Source organism: Mugil cephalus, chromosome 14 (assembly GCF_022458985.1).
Source record: "Mugil cephalus isolate CIBA_MC_2020 chromosome 14, CIBA_Mcephalus_1.1, whole genome shotgun sequence".
In the NCBI taxonomy this organism is placed as follows: domain Eukaryota; kingdom Metazoa; phylum Chordata; class Actinopteri; order Mugiliformes; family Mugilidae; genus Mugil; species Mugil cephalus.
The window spans coordinates 16,243,947-16,267,033 of NC_061783.1; the positions used below are offsets into that span (position 1 = coordinate 16,243,947).

Below are 23,087 nucleotides of genomic sequence, written 5' to 3' on the forward strand. Positions count from 1 at the left end.
TTGAGATGGTGCCAATTGGCCGTAACTTGTGAGGAATGACGAGAATGCCGCGAAATTAGGTGCCCGTCAAATGTGACTCCTGGCGATTGTCAGTACTTACGATGTATTAGATGGAGAAGGGGAACTGCTTTTGTGTGGAAGCCCCTGCCTTTCTGGATAACACAGCTATCATTATGCATGAATAATTGGATGCATTCCTTTTATTTTTTTTTCCTTCTCTCTTTTCGCCAGTGGGCTGTTTAATGTAGCAGAGTTGTCAAATAAGCCTGTCGGAGGGAGAATGAGTGAGCCCAAGACTGATTTCTTTATGTGAATGACTTTTTTTTTTCCTCCATCTCGCAGAATTGAAATAATTTAAAGCAGAGAGGAGTGGGACTATAGGGAGAAGGATATATGTGGATATTGTGGCCCGGCGGGGCTTTTAAGTGTTTTGTGATTTTGTTATTTATTGTTTTGCTGCAGGGAACGATGCGAGAAGAAAATGCCGGTCTCTCGAATGTCTTTAAATAGAGATCCTGACTGCCTACTTGCCGGCTCGCTTGTACTCAGTAATGGCTGGTTCAATCTCTGTTCGGTAATATACATTAACCATGGTCCTGTTTGTCACTGAAATAGCTTAAGTGCCCTTTAGCTGGCATTAGGTTCTGTGTTTTCTTCTCAGTCGCTGAAAAACAGCCGGACCAAAAATAGTTTAACGCTCGTATGAGAGCGCCGCTTCGCTCATTTATCACCGCGTGCCTCCCTGTCTGAAAAACACATATAGAGTGACATGTCATACCGAGCTTATGCTCAAATCCAGAGAATGCACAAAAAAAAATGACGTTCAATTTGTCTTCTTTGGCTTTTTTTTTATTTTAACCTTCTCTTTCTCCCTCGGGATTTCACAAACCACCATGTTTCCACAGCGTTGGCAAATATGCACGTACGCTGCTTTTTCTGACTCTGATGCCGGCATAATAACAATAAGGCGACAGTGATGGTAATATAATGCAATTTAAACGTCACAATTATGAACTTGTTGTGTTGAACTTGCACAACTTGAGTATTATAGCCCCGTGTGTTAGCTCACCTGGATACCCCAAGATCTGTGTGACGGAACGACCACAACATTTCTGATTCCGATAAGAAATCCTGTCTTCTTTGCCTGCGAGTAAAGCTTTTTGTCGGTAATCAAAGTTTTGGCTACTTCTGCTTTCTAAATTTAGCTGCGGGAAACAAAAATAGACTCCGTTAGATGTGCAGAAATTGTACGATTTAGTGTCAAAGACGGCTGATCAGATATTTGACTAGCTTTCCCTTTGCCTGCACCATAATCTTTCTTTTTTTTTTTTGCTTCTTCTTCACTCGACCTACATTGAGATCCTTGTTTTCTCCAGGATGGCCTGTTCCTTTGTCTTCTGCGCACAGGTCTGGAGACAGTTGGCCAGAACTCGGACCAGACTCGAAGCGGAGCGGCCTGTCGGAGCTACAAAGCGCCGTTTCCTTGTCAGTCAGGAGTTGTTTACTTTTCCATCGTGACTCAGCCTCATTATCTCCGGCCCTTTCTACAGCTGCCACCCAGCTGTAACCCTCACTACAAACTAACTGTTTATTGACAGTGTTTTGTTTTGTCTGCCTTGCCTAACCTTGACAGCCTGCGCCTACAGCGGAGAAGTTTCTAACTATGGGTCGTTTAATGAAATATCATTGAAACGGAGAAACGGAGCCTGGTTCTGCTTAAGCGGCTGAAGCCGATTAACAGATCGATGACCCTCGAGATGAGTCTTAAAATATTCTAGGGCTGATGGGATTGTAGTAAGATCATTCGGGGCCTCTTGTGGGACATGAAACAGCCCGTAACTAATTAATTATGCATTTCCAGCACATTCTTTCTCAACCAAAAAATGAAGGAGTGCCTCTTTATCCTTGACGAGTGCTTTCTGTGTGTGGCGAGCCTCCCATCCTTGTTCCGCTGGGTCCCTAAAATAAAACGGGAAAAAAAATCAGCACGGGAGGTTATTGTCATGGTAATAGTCCATCCACGGTCGTAGGCAAACCCCTTCATGTTCAGTCCTACAATGACTTTGCTGTCTTGGACCTTTAAGAGGTGGTCTGCTGCAGGCGGGCGTCTGAGACGAGGAGCTTCCTGTTCATGTGGTAATCTGTGCGTCGGTACGGCAGAGTGCGCATTATTCTCCCGGAGCCCGGCCGCACACATTCAGCCAGAAAATAGAAGGCCACACAACCACAACAATAACAGACCGCTGCTATCATCTTATGAAAAGTCTCCATTGGAGGGTAAATAAATAGTTTAGAAACCTTTTAGCGAGTACAATAGGCCAGACCACCGCTGATTTTCATCTTTGATGTCTCCCTCTCAATTTGCCCTGGTTTTTGAAAATGAGTGCTGCGAAAAAAAGAAGAAGGGGAAAAAAAAAAAAAAACATAGAAGCTCAATTGTATTTCACCTTGAAGGAGAGCTGTGAGGGCTTTTTAGTAGCGGATAAAAAATGAATTGGGATCATTTTCGTCATGCAAGATTTAAATTTAAAATGAAATAAAAGCCAGCAGTCAGATTCATTAGCGGGGAGAGGATTCTGGAGCATAAGCAGAAACCATCTTTCAGTGTCTTGCAGAAGTGTGTGTGCATTAGGCTCAGGGAGTGACATCATTAAATAAAAAAGAAGCGGAAAAAAAAATAGGAAGCCCAAATAGCCTGAATTTAATTTGCTGTGTTTCAGAAAGTTGTTTGACAGAGAATCTCACTGTGGGATCCTCTAAAAGTTCAGCGCGACTGTGAGAGGGAAGAAACACAATCCCTCGCTTTTATTCATGAAGCAGCTCGCTAAAGCTGATTGCTGATATGAGACAATATATAAAATCTATGACCACTCAGCTTCACTAGAGTCCAGAGAAGATGTATGAATAGATAGAGGCAGAGAGCGCGCTGTTACTAGAAACACACTGCCTTTAATTATATATGAACTCAGGCAGAAAATGTATGAATAAACTGCAAACCTTGACTTTCGTCTCTGTCATTCTCCTGCAAAGTGGACAGAAGTAACAACTTCAGCTACCTTTGAAGATACAGAAAGGCCGATAGCGTCACTGCTGACTTTGTTTTAACCCAGATGGCCGCTGTTTATCTACACTTCCTTTGATCCCTTCCCATGTCCAAGTGTTGCATGCATTAAACTCTTCCAGCAGCCTGGCAGAAACACAGCAGGCCAGAGTCACTGAGGCAAGCAGTCAGGCAACGGGGAAACATTACACCATTACACTCACCTGTTCCACAGCCACGGTGACTTATCTCATGAATAAATCAAACTACCAAGGTCCGGACAACTCAGACACTGCACCTCTTCTCCTTTGGCAGACGTCTGCATCCCTATTCATCTTTCTCCCTCTGCTGCCTCTTTTTTCCCCTCTTTCCTCTGCTTCGTCTCTCCCCACCTCCCTCCCGTCTTATTTCTTATATCTCTCGTTGTAGCTGGCTGCCCGACAGTGCTCACTTTATTTATCACGCAATTGTGACACTTTTGGATATGGCTGCGCACCCGAACTGATTGAACTCTGCTTGTGAGAGCTGGGAAGCACAGATCATTCCCCTTTGGTTTCCAGTAAGTCATGAGATTGACAGCCCGGGATGGTCTGCCCACAGCGGGCCGACTCTCCTCCTTTAAATCACCCAGAGAAGCGCTTCTGAATTTGGTCAGAAACACCGATTTAAATACGCCAACAGAGATACTGAAAGCGTACCTGCAAACCGGACGAACGCATGTGTTGATCAAAAAGAAAAGTGACAGGGTTTGATCTCTTTCTTTGATGCGAGGCATTTTCTCGGTATGACATATCCAGGTGCACTGAGACAGGAAAGTAACCGGCGATTCCACGGATTTTTACAATGCGGCATTGTTCGCTCACATTGACCCAAGTAAAACAATCCCCTGCATAGCCTCACTGTCTGCAGCTGACAGCAGCTTTGCAGTATGTGCGCATAGGCCCACGGAGGCGGGCGGATACAGCTTCTTTTTTTTTTCTTTCTTTTTTTTTTTGTGTTGAGTAATGCTGATATTCCTTCAAGGGGGGATAGTTGCTTAACTCACAGCGCAGAATCTGGCACAGCGTCGTCTTTGGCCTAGTAAACTCTGCTCAACACTATGTAAAAACTCCCCGATGATCCTTAGACGGGGAGGAGAGAGATTCAGACGAAAGACGAGAGCACGAGCGGGAGGGAGAAATGGAGGACAGGCAGCCAGATGAGGATTGGGATGGATTTAGAGGTAGATGAGAGCCGACTGAACGGATTGTGGAAGGTGAAGAGAGGATGGATGGAGGGACTAGGAGGGGGATGGATTCAGTTATGGAGGGTTAGAGGGAAGAAAGGGGGAGGGAGGGACACGGCCCGCGGGAGTGAGGAAAGTTCAATATGTCGTGTGCGGGTAAAACAAGCTACCTGGGTTGAGAGGAATCTTTTAGGCCTTGTCAAAATGTAAAATCTCTTCTTACAGCACCGATGCGATGTTTATAATAATAGTTTGACATGATGGATACATAAGACATGTATCATTAACACCACACATGTTGCCGCTAGAAATATCAAAGGGGAATTTCCTGTGTGCTTGGCCTCCATTTATTTCATTTTGTATATATCAGTACCTGATGTATGCAAATACAGAACAGTATTTCTTAACTGTGTGATCTTCCAGGGATTACTTGAGTAGATATTAAATAGATAATCACACATCCAATCCATAGCTTGATTTTCACTAATATTTGGATACTGATTTACACATTCAGGCTGAAAATATATTAATTAAAGTTTTTATTTATTCATTTTTTTTTTAATTTTGCATTGTGCTATTTGTTTCCCCTTCATTTACAAAAAAGATGCTGGTTTGATCGCCTGCTGCTACGTGACCTTTTCTCAAAGTAACCCAGAAGTTCCATCAAAATCTCATTTACAGCTCGCCTTGCAATTAGTCAGTGGTACCATTTCAAAGCTAGTTCACATTATAATGGCTTGTTTTTTTTCTCCCCCCAGTCATCGTGTAGACTAATAACCGCATACTTCAGTTGTGACGTACGTCACTTAAATCACGGCCATACAGCTGGAACATTTGCACAGTTTGCGCGAACACGAGCCAAATATCTATGATAAATATCTGGTACTTCCATATTTCCAAGTGTTTAAACATCAGCATCACCACTCTCCTGCTACTGCTTTTACACCTGCTTTTTCTGGCTGGGATAAAGAAGGAACTCGAGTCTGGCTGGTTAGGATCCCCGTGCGAACTCCCGGGATATGTTTTTCAGATGTACGTCATAAAATAACCCTATAAACTACCACAAACCCGAGCGTTCCCCATTCCCTAGCTGATTTGTTATGGCTGTCTCAAACGTTCCTGCCACAACAGCGGCTGGTGTTTAGTGCCAGTATTTAGTCTGGCTATAGTCAGAGACGCTTCACTGAGTGTATTCCTCAGGGGTGCCAAAAGTGACATTCCAGACCCGGTGCAACTGCTTTGCATGTGAAAGAAACTGAATATTCAAAAGGAAGTTCTCTCCTCTGCATATTTCTATACCTATCTGCAATTCTGTGGGTTTTTATCGTCTTCTTTGTGCCGCTCTTCAAATATGTCTCAACTTCGACGCTTTGTGCGTCCACGCCAATTATCTTGGAGCCGAACTGAGGAGAGTTTCTCCGGAAGGCGTCGAGGACATTAACATATGTACGCAACAGCACGCGGCATAATGGTAAAGGACGCGCACCGTGCCGCGGTGAACGCTGGCGACTGCTCGCCCGGCAGACGGGCGCGTGGGGAAATTAAATCACGAGAAAGAATAAAGAGAGCACAATCTCGGTATTATGTGTTCCTCTGACTTTTGTTACGCGTTAGATTCGCAGTTTGAATTAACAACAGCTTAATCCTAAAACCAGGTAACGCAAGATCTCATCTCCCAAGATATATCATAAAATTAGCATACGAATAATTGAAGATGTTTAAACTGAGTCAAGAACAGTGTGTTATTGTCTACGCGCTGTATGTCCTCACTTGATTCTTGGATATAATTACTGCTATCTTACTCTGCTATTTGTAAAAGCACAAATGTGAACACCGCTCATTAATTAAGAGCTTTAATTGTCATTGCGCTCAGGTTACAAACGTCACCCACTTCCTTTAACGTATGGCTGCGGGCAGCCAGTCAAACGTGTGCACTGAGGTCAGCGTCAGGCAGTAACTCATGCACTAAGCTGTTGGGAACCTATGAGCCTCTTTGCTGCTCCTGCGCCAATTACAGCCTTATTTATGAATCTGAACACAGTTGACCTTCTAGAAGAGGAGACCTGAATTTGTTTGTCTGGAGAGCGGCGTAACAAACGGTCAAGCCTCTTCCCTATCAATCTGTCCCCTGTCTCCCCCCCCTCCCACCACCACCACCACCACCACCTCCGCTCCCTCTGGCATCCTCCACACCTCAGCAGTAACTCTCATCAGCGGGTCGGCCATCCATAGTCATTCATTCAGAAATGGCAGCCTGTCAACCAATTGGTCTTCCTGGTCTGTCAAACAAAGGATCTACTGTACCATGCAGGTATATCTAAGCGTGCTGTTGAAGGAGGGGGGGCGGAAAGAGAGGCTTGTGTCTGCATGTTTGATATTCCATCCCTCATTCTGGACCCCATACGCAGCCCGTGAGGACGTCGCACGACCGCGCTGCTAGACATTCGTCTCAATAGGAGACCAGCGACACGTCCTCCCCCTCCACATCTCCCACAGTCCGGTGTTTGTGCTTATGCTTCCTGTGAAAAACATAACTGACTCCTGAAGAATGTGCCCAATTAGAGACGGAGGGTGGAGGGAGGGGCTAGGCTTCAGTCGCTGTGGCTGCTGCCGCTCTCTCTCTAACGTCTGCTGTTGGTTGACACAGAGACGGGGGCTTTACGCCGAAGGATCCTGTGGGTCTAGAGCTCTGGTGAGGGAGAGCTTTCCAGGCAGCAGCGTGATGTTTAAATTCGCAGAGATTCTTGGGCAATGTTCTGCAAAATGACGAAACGCGATACTTTATCACTTCACGTCAAAATGCTAAACATTTCCTGGTTCCAGCTGTTCTCGTATGTGAGGATTTGCTGCTTTCCTGTGTTTAAAAAGATCTCGAAATAAGGATTAAATGAATGAAGGGGATTGATTCCCAACATTTTATTATTTTTTTATTTTTTATTTTTTTTACACATGCTCTGTTTTTAGCCTGTGGGTTTAGGTCGACCAAAGTTTTGAACGTTCCCTCTCTCCTCTGGCTCTCTCTCGGATTCTTTAAACGACTGTCTCTGTCCTCCCACTCCCTCGCTCCAATCATCCTCCAGTCTCCACTCCCACACTGGCTAGCTTGCAAACAGACCCAGCTGGCCGTAATGATGACAAATCAGCCCAAATATTTACGTCCGTCGAGCCTCACCTCGGCTCCATTCGCCGTTCGCTCTCTCCTTTCTTATGCGGATCCCTCCGCGGCGGCCGGAGCCAAACCATCATAATCGCGTTCCACAAACACACTTTGGTCCCGGTTATGTCACCTAAACACCAGCTGACTGTTAATGTCCGTGGAGGACCAGGTTTATGGTTTGGCGGAGGAGCCGTGTAAACACAGAGGCTTACGCTGTCCTTATGTAGATTGTTGTGTGGGCTTGTTGACCAACCTGTTCTGCAGAAAGAACGAACACTGTGACTTTTATGTGGCCTGGCAAGTTTGGGACAGGTTCTGCTCACTTTGCTAAAGCTAAACAAGAATCAGAAGTGATTGAGCACATCACTGAGATGGTTAGTGGATTGAAGTAGCACGTAGGAAATGGATTCGTAAATAGTTTGGACTGACGATTCTGACTGGAGCTGAAAAATCAAAGTGCACGATGCCCCTTTAGGATTCAGTCCAGCGATCCAGTTGAATTCTGAGATTGGAAACATGATTTAAGAGCTTATTTTGACAATTTTTAACAACCTGATTCATTCATAGACATTCATGATTTGTTTTAAAATAACATATAACACATTTTTCCCCCCAATTTGAGGCGAAAGTGCCGATTGCGAGAGTAAAAAGTGTAGCATCGCGTCAGGCCCACGTCGCACCACCGAGTTTATCTTTGTCACTTAGCCCATTTCACGGCAGACATTTTGATCTGTCACGGTAGGGAGGTGTGTTAATGATGCAGTTCCATTAAGTGTCCAATGAAGCCATCACAGCGAAAAAGTAAGGCCTCCACAAGTGGGAGGCAGCCGTCAGTTAGACGCCGGTGCTTCCTGTACTTAGAAAAGTCAAAACGTCTTGTTCGAAAAGGCTTTATTTGTAACAAATGCGACACTTGGATGGAGCTATTAAGCGTCTGCCTGCGATGTGGGAAGTCATGGACGCGAAATGCTTGACATTCAAGTGGTAATGCAACCTGTTAGTCTCAATAACAGCACCTGTGTGCAACCGTTAGCATCTAGAAGAACAGTTTAGCAAGGTAACACTTGGATATTATAGTTGTAATTGTAAATACTTTCAGTATTTTTGATGTTTAACACCATTTTCCCATCTTGTCCTTCCCTTGCATCTAAAACAGTGTTTTTAAACAGCGGCGCATAAAACATCTCTTGTTTACCTCCGCAGCTCCTTGTCCTCTCCGTCAGATAGCATGTATGCATCCTATCTCTCACCCCCGCAGAAGATATGGTCTGCATTTTAACTCCGGGGCTCCGTATCTCGGTGCGTGGTCCCTGACACGACGCAACGTTGCCCTCTTATCTGCCTTAAGTGAAAACAAGAAGAGAGGGAGGGAGAGAAAATAGAAATAAGAAGTTAGCGATAGGTGAGTGGGAGAAAACGGAAGCGAGGAGAAGCCCCCATCTCCTGCTTCGAAAGAAGCCGTGGATGGACGCAATCAGCATTTTTAAAATTAGCCCCCTGCGTCACTGTCCGCAGCGGCGTTGCCTTACTGGTGTCCCTGAACTTTTCTTTTTTAGCGAGGGAGAAGAAGGGCGCTCGGTTTAGTCGAGCCCAGAGAGAATCAGACTGTCTGAATAATGCCTGTAATTAAAGCTGTCTTTTTTTCATTTGTTCTTTCCTTTTCCTATTTCCTCTTTTTCCCTTTGTTCTCCTTTGTCTCTGTTTTGGCTATTCCTTTATGTCTTTCTTTAGCTGCGACTTCATTTGTACCTGTAACTATATGTCTTCTTTGCTTCTTCTTTTTCCCCCCCCCTCTTATCTCCTCTCTTTACTGCCCCCCCCCCCCATACAGAACGCTCTCTGTCTTCCCTATTAGGATACATTTGGATATAGAATCAGCAGCGCTGCATTCCCAGGTGAATTGGGGATGATTTGCTATTCACTCCTCTGGCTATGGGTTTACCTAGGCAGGCGTAGACAAAGAGAGAAAGAGTGAAGCGGGGAAACGAGAGGAGGACAGGCAATAGCTCTCTTCCCATGTATCTTAGAGTGTCCCTCCCTCTTCTTTCAGCATTGAGATGCAGCTGCGGTTCTCAAAACACATGTTTAAGGGCTAAAGGTCTGGAAGCAGCTATCCAGGATGGATGGGGGATTTGTGTTCCACCCATGCTTAGAGGCTTCTGTGAATGCAGCCGGCCGCCGAGCTAGCTGTTAGTTCTGGCAGTTTGGAAGGAATTGCCTCTGGGACTATACTTGTCTTTAAGAGTCTTTGCAGAGACTTTGCCAGCATGAATTAATGGAGAAAGAGCTGAGAGGCTTTTTTTCTTCAATTTAAGGAGACTGCTTGTCATTTTTGGTGGCAGCTTTTTTTTTTTTTTTTCTCAAGATGCAGAGACACACAGACGCACAGGACGGGGGAATATGCATCCATAGAGGAACGTACGCACACGTGCACCCTCCTGCATGGTGACAGCTGCTCTCCAGTAGCGGTGTCATAGCCGCAGGGGGGTTCGAGCTGGGTTTAGGCTGGTTTACTGATATTGACAGCATGGCCTTGTCTGGCCCGGTGCCAATGTTGAGCTAGCTCTCACTGGCTCGCTCTGGCCTCCTATAAATCAGGGCCAATTACCACGCTGGTACACAGGCGCCTCTCCCCCAGTCACAGCCCTGTCCTACAGAGCAGAGAGGAGGAGTGAAAGGCAGGCATGGTATAGCCGTGCTTTCATTCCAATTACCGCCAGGGCTGCCTACCATCTCTGTTCTCTGTGTGTGTGGAGCACTATTTCCTCTTTTTCGTTGTTATCGTTTTTTATTTTACAAGTAACTCTTTACGCATAAAATCATCTAGATCACAGGCAGTGCAGTTGCATGACATTTTAGACATATGGTTTCCAGGGAAAGTGAAGACAGGACGTTTCATTTCGTATCACGAGAAGGTGCATGCAAAACGCAAACATACATAATACAATACCCCCAGTGTGTGCGTGTATATATATACAGCGCAACGCCGTGTGCCCTCAGCCAATGTAACGTACGCTAGATTTATCATCCTCACTTAATACACTCATAAACATTCCCTGGCATGTCACAGAGGCTGTGAACCCCCCTGCACGGCTGGCTCAGTAAATTGGGCCTGTGTAAACCATTTTGCCTGTCTAAAATACAGAGCGGCAAATTGAAATCCCCAGTAAGCCGCTGTAGCAGCATGTCACAGCTGGGTAGGGAGGAGGGAGAATGGAGGTTTTTCTCATTTACCACCTGGAGGTTTTTGGAGTGTCATAACCAGCTATTCTCCCACACTCTTCCATTTCTTCTCCTTTCAACTCCCTCTCTTCCCCCCTCCCGATCATTGATTCGCTCCCCTCAATACTAAAATACCCTTTGTCGAGAGCCGTGTTCAGCGCTCGTCTCTCATCACACACGCGAACCCTGTATTTATTATGTATTTGAGAAGGTGGATGTTAAACTCCAGTGACGATCTGAAGCCAGAAGAGAACTGGACCGAAAACAAAGGGCTGAAGCATTTCAGTGGTCATGTATGTGTGTGTTGAAGGGAATGTTGTAGCCACTAATTAGGCTCGCAAGTTCTAGTTTTAAACTCTAGTCCAGCTGACGGCTAAAGTCAGCAAAAAAACATTTCTTTTTTTGAGCAAGAGATCAACATTTTGTGAAATTCTGCAGAATTTTCTACCACACGTCTTCTCCGTGTTCCTCCGTGTTTGTTTTCGTTGGATTAATCCACACCGACTCGTGGCGCTGACTTTGTCATTGTTTCTCTTCAGATCTGGCATCTGGTCCTTCAGCATAATCACTATTTTTAGATTCTGAACCGACCTATTTTAGGACAAAAGTTTCAGATCAGCTTTGTGAACAAGAACCAATCCAGTTCTTTGTTGGTTGAAACTCCCTACAACTGTTTCCCCCTGCACATGTACTTAAAAAACACACATGTACACACTACACAATACTGGACCGAACTTATCGCACACTTATTTCCGTAGGAAATTGGTGGTGGTGTGATCCGTCAAACCTTATCTTTTCTCCGTTGATCCTACAAACTCTTGCACTCTTCAACTGAAATACATTTTTAGGAAGAAGAAAAAATAAACACCGTTATGTTTCCAAGAATCCACCATTAAACCCACTCACCCCCTCATACCATCCAACAAACAGTCGACCGTTCCTCTGAGACCTTCAGCACCCAGCGCCTTCCTGATCCCAGAGGAGTCTTCCAGCCTTTTTATTATTTACTTTTTTTTTTTATTTCCCCTTGGATAACCTTGCTCTTTGCCTTTTCACCCAGCGCTGTAAGTAATGGGCCGGTTTTGACCCTCCATGCCTCATTGTGTAAGATTTCAGCTTCTGACCTTAAAAAATGAAAGCAAATCGATAGGGCGGGACACACGAATTCCAAAGACCAGGATGCAAGCCAAGCCTGGAGCCCAGGGAGGAGGAGGCGCAGGGCTGCGTGTAACACTAAAGGGCTGGAACAGAGAACGAAAGCTGGAGAAACGGAGGGACTTTAACATTCAGGATGAACGGCAACTCTGTGTAGTGTCACCTGTTTGTGCTAGGTTGAATTTGTACGCAGTATGTTAAGTACTCTGTGTGTAATTGAAACTACAGTGGACTAGGGAAAAATAAAACAAAGAGGCGAGGGGAGGGGAGGGCACAAGGTGAAAGCCTCGAAGTCGAGGCTTGAACCGCAGCTGTGCATTTTTCCAGTGACTTTGAGAGGGAGAAAATAACTCCCATGGAGCACTCGAGAGATTAAGATTCTTCTATACTTCTGCCATAGCGTGGAAACATGAATGACGGGAGAGTAGTTTTGCTTTTTTTTCATTCTAGCCTGTGCAACCAAGGTTACCAAAGCAATACGAGGCACAATCCGCCGGAGGAGAAGATGAAGCGGAATTTGTCTGCGGCGATCAGGGCGGCAAAGCTAACGTTTAAAACTTGTTTGAACGTGTTACTCGATTTCCTAAAGACGTAGCTTAATACATTTTCAAAAGGGGAAACCCCCATAAGACGAGTATAGCTACACATCAGACATATTTACTTATCGGCCTGTGCATCCTAATGACTAACATGGTCTCTTCTTTCTCAAAATATGGATCGGAAACGATTGCATAGTTGATGAGATGCTTTAATATTAATTAGCTCAGAAGTTGCCACCAGACGTCCAACTAGTGGCAGTGAAGTACACTTTCAATCTCCATCACTACCATCACAGACACCTATTGACTACCCAACATTTTCAGACTTCCGACTGCCGGCCTCAGAGCTCTTACCCTGAGCTGTCTCAGACACGGAGCTCTAATAGTCAAGTGCCGCGTGTTACATTCACTCAGCAGCAGATGACTGTTTGGACTGTTTTGGGAAAGGTGTTTCTGTGTTAAAAGACGCGTGTGTGCGTTAGCGCGCGCCGCCGCGGACGTGTGTGCGTAGCGCGCGCGCGCGAGTCCAGCACAGTGGCTGCCCATCAGTTCCACTTAGCTCAGCGTGGTAATTGGCCGTCCATTGATGGACGTGGCTCCCTCTTCACGCTCCAGGGACCCCGGCTCTTTGTCTGAGGAGTGGGAGGCGACACGCTGGCATGGCACACACGCTTAAAATAGCGCATCAAATCAGCCATGCTCCGGCAGTTGCTGCTAACGTGTGGGGCAGATTGGAGGGCTAATGGTGTGTGCTCGCGGGGGTGTGTGTGTGTGTGCTTTTGTGTATGTGGTCTTACAGCATGGGTTTTTGAGGTTCTCTCTGGGGAGGGTGAGGGTTAACGTGGTTAACTGGAGCTGGTGGTGGTAGTTAGTCATCCCCTCACCATTTTTCTCTCCCCTGTTTCATCTATCACTCACTTACTTTATTGCGGCATGCATCGCCTCTTTCTCTCATCTTCTCTCTCACCTCCTCGTTCACTCCCGTTTAGTGTTTCTCCCCATCTTTTTGCCTCTCTCTCTCTCTCTTTCCGCTCATGCCCACAGGGCCCCTGCTCTCTCCCTGTCACCATGTGCAGTGTCCCTGCAATAGAGATATAAATGGGCTGTGAGCACGGGGCCCTGACTCCTATACCATAAATCTACGCTAACAGCACAACAAGCTCATAAGGGACGGGAAGGAAAAGGAGAAAAACAATCACAATTCTAATATATATGAAAACATTTTGGGATCGGCCATTATGCTGTAAAGACATTTATATTGAGATGTCTGTTAAATAGGCTGGAGTGGATTATTGCATCTCCCAACCTTGGAGGTGCAAATGTTTCACTGCGTAATGGAATTGGTTTTGAGGGTATTAGTAGAAAGCAGGAAGTTTCCATCATTTAGAGCAGTTTATAAGCTGCTGGAAGCCTCGTGACATCTAATTTCACGTCGTCTCCTTGGTGAAACGTTTACTTAAAGCAAAACAAGACGAGAGCTCCATGCGTTCGACCTCAATCCTATGAAATTTAAAGCTATCGGTGGGCACAAGGTGACAAGAAAATCATTTAAGTTAATTCAGAATGTGTCTCGCGTGAACTCATCTGGAGAGCTTTATTCTCTGTGCGGAGATGTGTCCCAGTGGTGCACTCTTTTTATTTCAGACTGTGGTTGTTTGCTTCAGAATTGAATCACTAATATGTGCTCCCACGTTATATATATTTTTTTAAAATCTCTCAGAGACCCCGTTCTCATCTCCTCTTTTTCTCACAGCTGCCCTAAAATGTCTCGTCTCATAATTGCGCTGACATTGAACTGGCGGTGCCTGCTGTGTCATCAAAAGCTATATTTTGATCTCCTTCTCTCACATTTTCTTCCCCCCCTCCAGTCTTGGAATAATTTTTTTTTCGCACCTCAACTCTCAGTGTCTCTTAAACTAATTCACTTATCGTCAAGAAATCTATTTTTGATTGTGTTAAATTGCTCCTCTTCTCACCTTCTTTTCTCAGCAGCCCTATGCTCCACCCCCTCATCCCATGGCTCCTCCCAGCCCCAGCACCAACAGCTGCAGCCAGGGAGGGGCGGAGCAGCTGAGTAAGACCAACCTGTACATTCGAGGCCTGCCACCTGGGACCACCGACCAGGACCTCATCAAGCTCTGCCAACCGTGAGTACAGTCATATACTTCAAATCTAATCTTTATTTGTCTATGATGGGATATAACAATATCTTAAGCAGCACAAAACGTACCTACACTGACCAGGCGTAACATTATGACCACCTTCCTAATATTGTTTAGGTCTCCCTTGTGCCTCTAAAGCAGCTGTGAGTCATCAGAGAATGGACACGGTCCTTCTGAGGGTGTCCTGTGGTGTCTGGCAACAGGATGTTGTTAGTGGGGGCCCTTGGGTGTTGTGGGTTGAGGGGAGGGGCCTCTGGGGACCAGGCTTGTTCCAATGCGTCCCACAGATGTCTGGTCAGTTTGGGATTTAGTGAATTTGGAGACCAGGTCAACATCTTGTGATGTTTTTCATGTTGTTTTTTTTGGAGTTGTGCCTAAACCATTTTTGTGTGCGTGCTGCATCCTGTTAGGGGCGGCTGCTGCCATCATTGCTATGGTTTGTGGGGCCCTGGTCTGGTCTAGGTGGGTGGTAGACGTCTGAGTAACAGCCACACGAATACCAGGTCCAACGATGGTGAATTTTCTTAACTTTTCAGTGGTCATAATGTTATGGCTGACCGGTGTATGCTAAATATACAACTATAATGCAAGCTTTTAGGGAAGGAATGTTTTTGTCACTTTTATTGAGCTGGAAATTGTATATTCTATATACGAAGATGACATGTTTTGTATGCATGGAAACTTTACTGTTAAACAGTGAAACAATCGTGATAAAAATGTCCTTAAGAAGCTAACAGCTTGGTAACTGTTTGAGAAGCCGACATACCAGAGACGCTGTAGATAATGTAGAGAATTCACAGCTGACAGACATACAGACATTAAAACATGAAACTAATAGCCAAGCATGATACCAGTAGAAGGTCCAGTTGTCAGTGTGCTAGCACACAACTGGTTGAACTGGTTGTCGTGTTTGCAGTCACATAATTACTCATTTGTGTAACTATACCAGAAACCTTCTTGGAAAGTAGAATATATAGTTGGTGCACAGTAGACTACTGAGCATTCAAAACCCCTTGTAAGACATATACAAATACTCTGAACAGTTTTATTCATTTATTTGTTTTTTTGTTTTTTTCTTAATGATAGACATGCTTAGACCCACAGTTATTGCAGACATTGCCGTACACATATGCTCAAACTCTAACGCTCACCAGCATGAAGGAAATTAAAGGCCATGAAACAGGTCCAAGCACAATATCTTCGGCAGGCCATTAAATTGCTACCAACTCAGTCTATTTTCAGGACACACACCTAGGTACTCATCAGGCTTTTCCAAATGTTCTTGATAGCGAAAACACACACATGCACCTGTCTCCACACAGCTCAATAAGGCCTAATAAAGCCTAGATTGGACCACCTCCCCTAGGAATGACAGACCAAGACCTCATCAAGCTGTAACACACAGTCACATGGACATGGGCTTTCTTTTTCCCTCTGTCCCTGTCTTCTCACTCTCTCTTTCTCTCACACACACACGCACGCACAGACACACACAAGCAGCTTTGTTCAGCTGCATTAAGCCTTTTTCACTTCTAAAACGGTGAATGGGGGGGGGGTTGGGTCAAGATCATTAATGGAGACAAGACCAGCATATTGTGAAATACAGGACATGAGCGAGTCTGTCTGGTTGCATAACCTTTTCTTGGCCATACTTCCCGAAATGTCCTGGTCAAACGTTGCCAATTATTTAATGATCTTTTGGAGAAAGGAACATGCCGTCCAGTATATTTGGTAATTCTCCCGGTAGCCATGTCATAAGTCATGCATTCATTCTTGAAACTGAACCATCAAGATTCCATTAGCCTGAGAGGCGGCCCGATAAGATTTGGAAAAGCACTCAGCATTTTGACATTGGATATCTCTCGCTTAGCTCCTGCATTCACCCAGTTGTACAGAGTTGGACAGTTTCAATTTAATTTCTAATTCCATATGATCTTGAATATTTTCAGCGTAACTATTTGGAAGGGCAAACCATGTCGGAGCTTATGTAAAATACCCAGGGACTGGGCATGTCTCAGAATGCAGATTTGCATTCTAATGTATAGCTTTTCTCATGTGTGTTGTGGGATGCTGCCGACTTTGTGTGTTATTGCTTGGATCTGCCGTGCTGTCCTCTAGTGGCTGTCCTCTTGTTCAGCCGCGTCCTCTGCTGCTCTCTGCCTCTTTTCTTATATCTCCCATCTTCCCCTCTGTGTGTATCGCCTGCTTAAGTGCCCCCAAGGTTGCCCGAGGTGTGCTGTGCCAGTGAAAATTCAATGCCACTGAAACTTTAATTAGCCAGACTGTGTTTCAGTGGCAGGCGGGTGGCAGCATCCTAGAAAAGGTCATGCAACTGTTCTGCAGTCTGCAGCACCCTGGGTTCCCCTCAGGTTTTTTCCCAGATGCCCCGTCACCCCTGCAGCACAAAGCGCCTCCTCTCCTGGCCCTTGGCCCTATCAACCCTCCCCGGGAGACTCCATGTTAAACATAAACTCTCACTAAATATGGCTCTGTATTTTGAGGTGAATAATAAAAAAAATAAATTAAAAAAATGGGTGCATTTTAGTACCATATACTAGCTTAGCCATCGTTCCTCATCATTATCGCCAGCCTCCCATTCCTCTAGCGAGTGTGTGCTGCCAGTGAGAGGAGTCAAAGCTGATACTTGGACCCGGGTTTGCCGTGTCACAAACAAGCGGCTCTGACCGATCTGGTTCACCACTATCTCGAAGGCAAACATGCTGCTGCTGCTCCACTGATTCATTCTTGACAGCAGGCCATAATGTTGCTGTTGAGACCACTGAACGTGCCTGAGAGATGCCAAGAAGATAAAGCCATCCACTATGATTGCAACCCTGTCCTCGTGAGCATTAATATTTTATTGCCAAGATTGTGTTACGTTCAGGTCCGGTAATCCTCATCAAGCTCTTAAATCTACTCAAGTCCACTGTTTTATTCAGTCTAATTTGTTGCTTTGGTTTGCAGTTTCTTGATGATACAGACCCTCAAATGCTGAGTGTCAGATGTCAGAAGATGGCGAGGGATGTGGTCTTCTCTGTGTTCTTGCTCGTGGTTCAATTGACTTCCACCGCTGGGGTTACGCACTCTGGTAACCCAGCCCTACGCTGCCGAGACACAAGTATGCAGTTAAGAAAAACTGCGCATGTGATTATTTGAGTAACCGAGGCCCAGATTTCTTTGTGATCAGCCACCTTCTCCCACCACTCCGAGGTCCCTGGGAGCAAAAGCAAACACTGAGGAACACCAAAGTTCTCACAGCGGTTAGAGTTACATGCCGAGAGCTGCTGAATGAGTAATTAAATGGATTTGGGTGGGTGCTTAATCTCTGTTTTATTCAGCTGGCTGGATGTTGGGTTCTCCGCAGCCGTCAGGCTGATATATGGGTATAGAGGAGAGGCCAAAGGAGTGGAGTGGGGATTTGCTGGCTGTACACCCACATCGTGAGAGGCCTTCCTACTTGCCTGGCTAGCTGCATTAGTGGATGGATGGAGGGATGTGAGAAAAATTCTTTGGCCTAACGGGCCACGTTGAGGCGCCGGGCCAACGCTAAGCCCAACACCAACCAAGTGGTGCGGCCAGCGCATCCAACCTGGCCAACAAACCCAGATATGAAGCGGCGCCCACATTCTTCCTGTTGGAAGTACCCACCCCGAGAGATGAGTGGAAGCGGGGCTGATGGATAAAGAATTGAAGGGAAGAAAGTAATTGATTTTCTTTTTTATTTTACGAGATCCTACACCTGGAATAACAGAGACAAACTATTTATATTTTCTCTCCGCCAGCAGCCCAATGCCAGAAACCGAACTGCCAAAAAAGCAAAGACCGTAGAGGTGTTTAACCCCCCCAGCAACCACCCCCAAACTCCTTGTTCCACGCTTTCTCCACCTTCAACCCTACTTCTTTTTTTTCATCCCTTCTTCCCCTCTCCCCTTTCTCCTTCTGGTTCTTCTCAGTCAGTTCCAGTCAAGGCCGAGCCACAGCTGTGCCCTCAGTTGCACCGGTTTTTGCATCCATGCTCTGACCTGATCACAGGAATAGCCCGAGCCAAATCAAGAGCTAATCACCACCAATTGTGCAAATAACCTTTCCCGTGTGTGCAGAGGGAATGGTGGGGAAGGAGGGAGCCAGCAGGTATGCTAAATAGAGGAGTAGATGGGAGAAAAGGACGGGTGACCCTGGGACCACCTGTTTTTTATGGAGCCGAGGCCCAGGCACGCAGCAGCGCCACATTATCCCTAATGGCTCTCAGAGGTCCAGTGTTGACATTAGCTGCCTCGCTATCAGAGCTGGCCCATCCCATGGCTCTGTTTCAAAAAACTGACAGTTAGGATAAGAAGTGTGAGCAAAGGCTCTCCAGTACCACCTCGGAGTCAGAATTTTCCCTCGTCACTCTGCCCATCAGTACTTTGGAGCCAGACACAAACACTGGCAAACAACACCTGCTTTAGCTTAATGGAATGTCTGAAGAGTAGCATGGTTCACATTAGAGATCCTGCATTATACCTTTTTTTTTTTTTTTTAACTCTGCCTCAGTATTGGTTATGCTCTGATTCACTTCGTCCTGAATTGTTTCTTTCTTCCTTTCTATATTTATTTATCTTCCTCTTACCATCTTGGCTCCAGTACGTCCCATTCTGGTGTATCAGCAGGGTTAGGTTGTGCGTCACTCAGGGCATAAAGCGATAATGTAGTGATGCTTAACCTCAGAAAAAGTAGTGATACAACCATTGGAATGCTTAAACAACTACTCCTACATCCACAGCTTCACACTGAGTAGAAGCATCTGCTATTCTTGGAACTAAATTCCTCCATACCCACGTTTTCTGTGTAAAAGCACTCCTCTCTCTCTCTTTCTGTTTCACAATCCTCTTTCCTCCCCCCCTCCCTTGTCTTTATTTTTCTATGTTATCCTCTGTCACTCTCTCCCTCTTTCCCTTTAGTCTACCTTCTCACATCCCTTCATCATGTTCAGCTCTCCACTTTCTCTAACAGAGGGGACGCAGACATTTCAGTGGCTGCGCCAAACTGGCTAAAATACTTTGCCTTTTTTCCTCCCCATACATCGATTTCTGAGCGAGGGGGAGCAGGAGAGGCAGATTTGGCCCTAGGCTGCTTTTTTGAATTATTTATCCCACCATTACTGTATATATGACACGTCGACAGTTTGCCTATTTAGAGGCCGAAGAGACCCACTCTTCCTCGTTTGACTCTGTTGACACTTATTACTCGTCCAGTTATTTGCTTGATTTGCATTTTTAGTTTTATTTAGGGGCTTATTTAGAGTGAATTTAGTACTTGGATTTATATAAAAAATACGTTCTTTGAAAATGTCAAGTTTAGTGCTTAGCCGTATATCACTTAAATTTTCCTTGTGGAACTCGCAGCAAACCAATAACCATGGCAACCAATCCAGCTGTGGATGAAACATGGTGGTCTGTGTGGCCCCAACTCCCCGTGCTTTGCATTTTATCTGACTCCAGCCAAAACAGCAGTGGGGAGTTTTTAAGCTCCGACAGAAGCAGCAGCAGCAGCGGAGTCTATGGTACAAAAAGACTGATTGACGGGAGGGACAAAAACCTGAGATCTCTGGACTCTTCCCCCTTTCCTCCCCTCTCGTCTCTCTCCATTTCCCTCTACTGACTTTCCCTTTGAAGCAGTATCTAGAAAGCAGAAACAGCAACGGCACAGATGAGATGTGTTCATTTGTGCGTGTCAGACAGCAGTGCATGGCATGTGGGTTTGACAGGTTGGACACTTCCAAACAAACAGAGGCGATTTTGCAAGGCTGGCTCTGAAGAAGACCAGTGTATGTGTGTGAGACAGGGGCACGGTAACTAGCAACACTAAGAACAACAGGCTAATGCTTCCTGCTGTCACTTACTGTTGTTCTTGTCTTTGGCTGCTGTGCAATCTCCGTTTACACACGCCACAGACCGGTTGTCCACAATTCCCAAGCACAACCTGAAGTAGCCTTTGGTTCATCTAGTCTCTGTGGTAAATGTTTGTGCTGTTGCAACTATTTGAACCTATTAATCTTACATATCCAGTTTCATTTGGAGTTTCCTGGTTAGTGACGAGAATACAGACTGATCCTATTCCCCCAAGGGATACGGGTGGCGCCATCTAAAATGTCAAATAACTAAAATGTATCCAAAACAATTGTCACTTGAGCATGTATCAGCATTATATTAAGTACCTGACAGAAACCACCCATGAAAAACAATTATTTGATGTGTATTTGAGTGTCACTCACATGGAGGATGTGGAGCTTATGACCTATACTGCATACAGCCACCAGGGGGAGCTATACTTGCTTTGGCTTCACTTTTGAGGAGCTGTTACAGTTTCTAAGATCCAGACGGGTGACAGGACCAAGTACATTACATTACGGACCTTTATGTTGTTCGGAGATAATCATGGAATAGACAGATTATTTTTTTCTCAATAATTAAATGAGAAGATTTATATATTTGCTCTTGAATTTGTCCATCAAATATGAAGGATTCAAGGAGAAGCTGGTTTGTTTTGGTTAGCATAAAACTGGAAACCGTCCACAGGTAAAACAGCCTTCCAGAGAAATGTTTAACCACACTTGTCTAAAGTGCCTTGCCTCGCGTCCGGCCTCTCTTTAGAAAACAAACAGACCTTGAATTGAAGTAGATGTACAAGCAATTCATCACAGTGCAGCATTTTAAAATAGGTGCGACAACCTTTGAGAAAACACGAAATTCGTTTGTGTTTGGAGCTGTATGCCACGCGCCTCATACCAAGGTTTTAAACTGTGCACCGCTGTACCGCTGAACTTATTATTGGGAGGATACCGCTCAAGTTTCTCACTTTATTTCTCTTTCTCATCTTTTTATCGTTGCTTTTCTTATTTTTCTTTCCTGCTAAAACTCTCTGCCCTGAACTGATTCACAGTCGGCTGAAAATCACAACTTTCACTTTATGCACAATTTACACAGTTTTATTCTCAGGTTTCTTTTAGTTTATTTTCCACCCTGAAATTAAAATATATAAATTATAATTTTGCAATGTCAAGGATTTGCCAAGTGTTGCAAATTAATTCCATTTATCTTGGAATGCACGATTTTGGCAAAAAAATTATGTGTATAAATTGAATAAATCAAAAAGCAATTGATTATTCTTGAGAGATCTACACGGCAACACATAAATGGAATACCAGTGGACACAACCTATTAAGCTGATCCAGTCTCATCCAAAGTGACAGGCTGATTTGTGGGGACAATTTCCCTAGCGTAGGCTCTATGACTATCTGAATTTAAAATTGATTTCATTAAAAATCCCTCAATGTAAAAAAGGAATTGTTTTAAATTTAACTCTCAAACAATGAATTCTGAACTCATGCTAAAACTTTTAAATTACCTTCTTTTCCCTTTTATAAATTATCTGCCTGGAGCCCGCTGGCTTCGCTGCTGCTTGCAGCCATAATCCGTTTCTATTATTTAGTGAGGTGGGGAAATTTGAATGGTTCTAATCAACTTGTCATCCATTTTGGACTTGCCAGGTAAAAAGAATGTTCATGAAAAGAAATCACATCGGCGGGAAAATGAGGAAAAATTGAAATCAGAATCGTTGACGACAGCTAATGACCGCAGTGTGCGACCGCAGCCAAACTCAACAGATGGATGTAATGACACACAGCGGCTTGGGCGCAGTGTCTGCTCGGTTCTGTTGAAAATGAGGAGAATTTATTTATTTTATTTACCAAGTTATTAAACCGTGCACTTATGTGTTAGAGGTTCTCACCCCAAGAGTTTGACATTTGTTGAAGTGGATGGGGGGGGGGAAATAAAAGAACCACTTAAGCATTAACTTTCCCTTCCAAGATCCTTCCCACATTTTGAACTGCTAAAGGTTTGAAAGTAAACATTTGCCAGTTTACTGCAAACCCGCTAACGGAACAGGGGGGAATCCCAGCTCCTATAAAAACATAATGACATTCTGCCAAGAAAAAAATAGTGATTGCTTGCCAGAAAAAGTGTTGGGATATTGTTTGCCATAGTCTTTTTTGTAAAAGTGAATTTAATACCTTGTCCTTAGATAAGTATATTGACATATATAGTAGCTTTTTTTTTTGTTAAGCTAAAAAACAAATACCATTCAAGCATAAAATAAGACGACGCTGGTTTTAAATTTTTAATTTCTGACTATTACGAACATACTAATACTAAAGTAATAAAAGAGTAATTTCACTGAGATTGGAAACAGTTTTTTCTGTTTCTTCACGGTGCAGGAGTGACAGCATTTCACAGGAGCATCTGTTTAATACTTCTCCCCAAAAGATGCCCAGTAAACAGGAGGCTGTGTCTGAGCATCGGAGATGTGCGAGTTTTGGGACTCTTTATTTACGCGGCGCATGACAGGAGACGAGAGTCGAGGGCACACGCCACACACTTCTTTTTACACCGGGGTTCACGCTGGTTCTCAGCGACAGCTCACAAGCACGTACGCGCTTATATTTATATACGCTCTTTTATTTTACTCACTCCTGTCTGTGAATGCTGAAGTGTTCGTATGTGATATTTGTCTTAGATTTTCCATTTTTATCCGCCCGTCTCTTTTG

The 23,087-nt window shown here is 44.7% G+C and overlaps 1 protein-coding gene and 1 long non-coding RNA gene across 5 annotated transcripts in view; one reads left to right on the plus strand and one right to left on the minus strand.

Annotated features, from left to right (window-relative positions):
• Positions 1-23,087, plus strand: part of rbms3 (RNA binding motif, single stranded interacting protein) — a 253,458-nt gene that overhangs the window by 94,621 nt on the left and 135,750 nt on the right. For 3 of the 4 annotated variants that reach the window (XM_047604581.1, XM_047604584.1, XM_047604582.1), the window contains one exon: positions 14,328-14,485. In XM_047604581.1, coding sequence (XP_047460537.1) covers positions 14,328-14,485 — 158 coding nt within the window. The remainder of the gene's footprint in view (positions 1-14,327; positions 14,486-23,087) is intronic. The other variant, XM_047604585.1, reaches the window with a different exon arrangement.
• Positions 1,000-8,674, minus strand: LOC125019667. Its single transcript, XR_007114106.1, has 3 exons — positions 8,618-8,674; positions 7,676-7,680; positions 1,000-1,959 (listed from the first exon to the last, which is right to left on the minus strand). It is a non-coding gene; the product is annotated as an uncharacterized LOC125019667 (long non-coding RNA).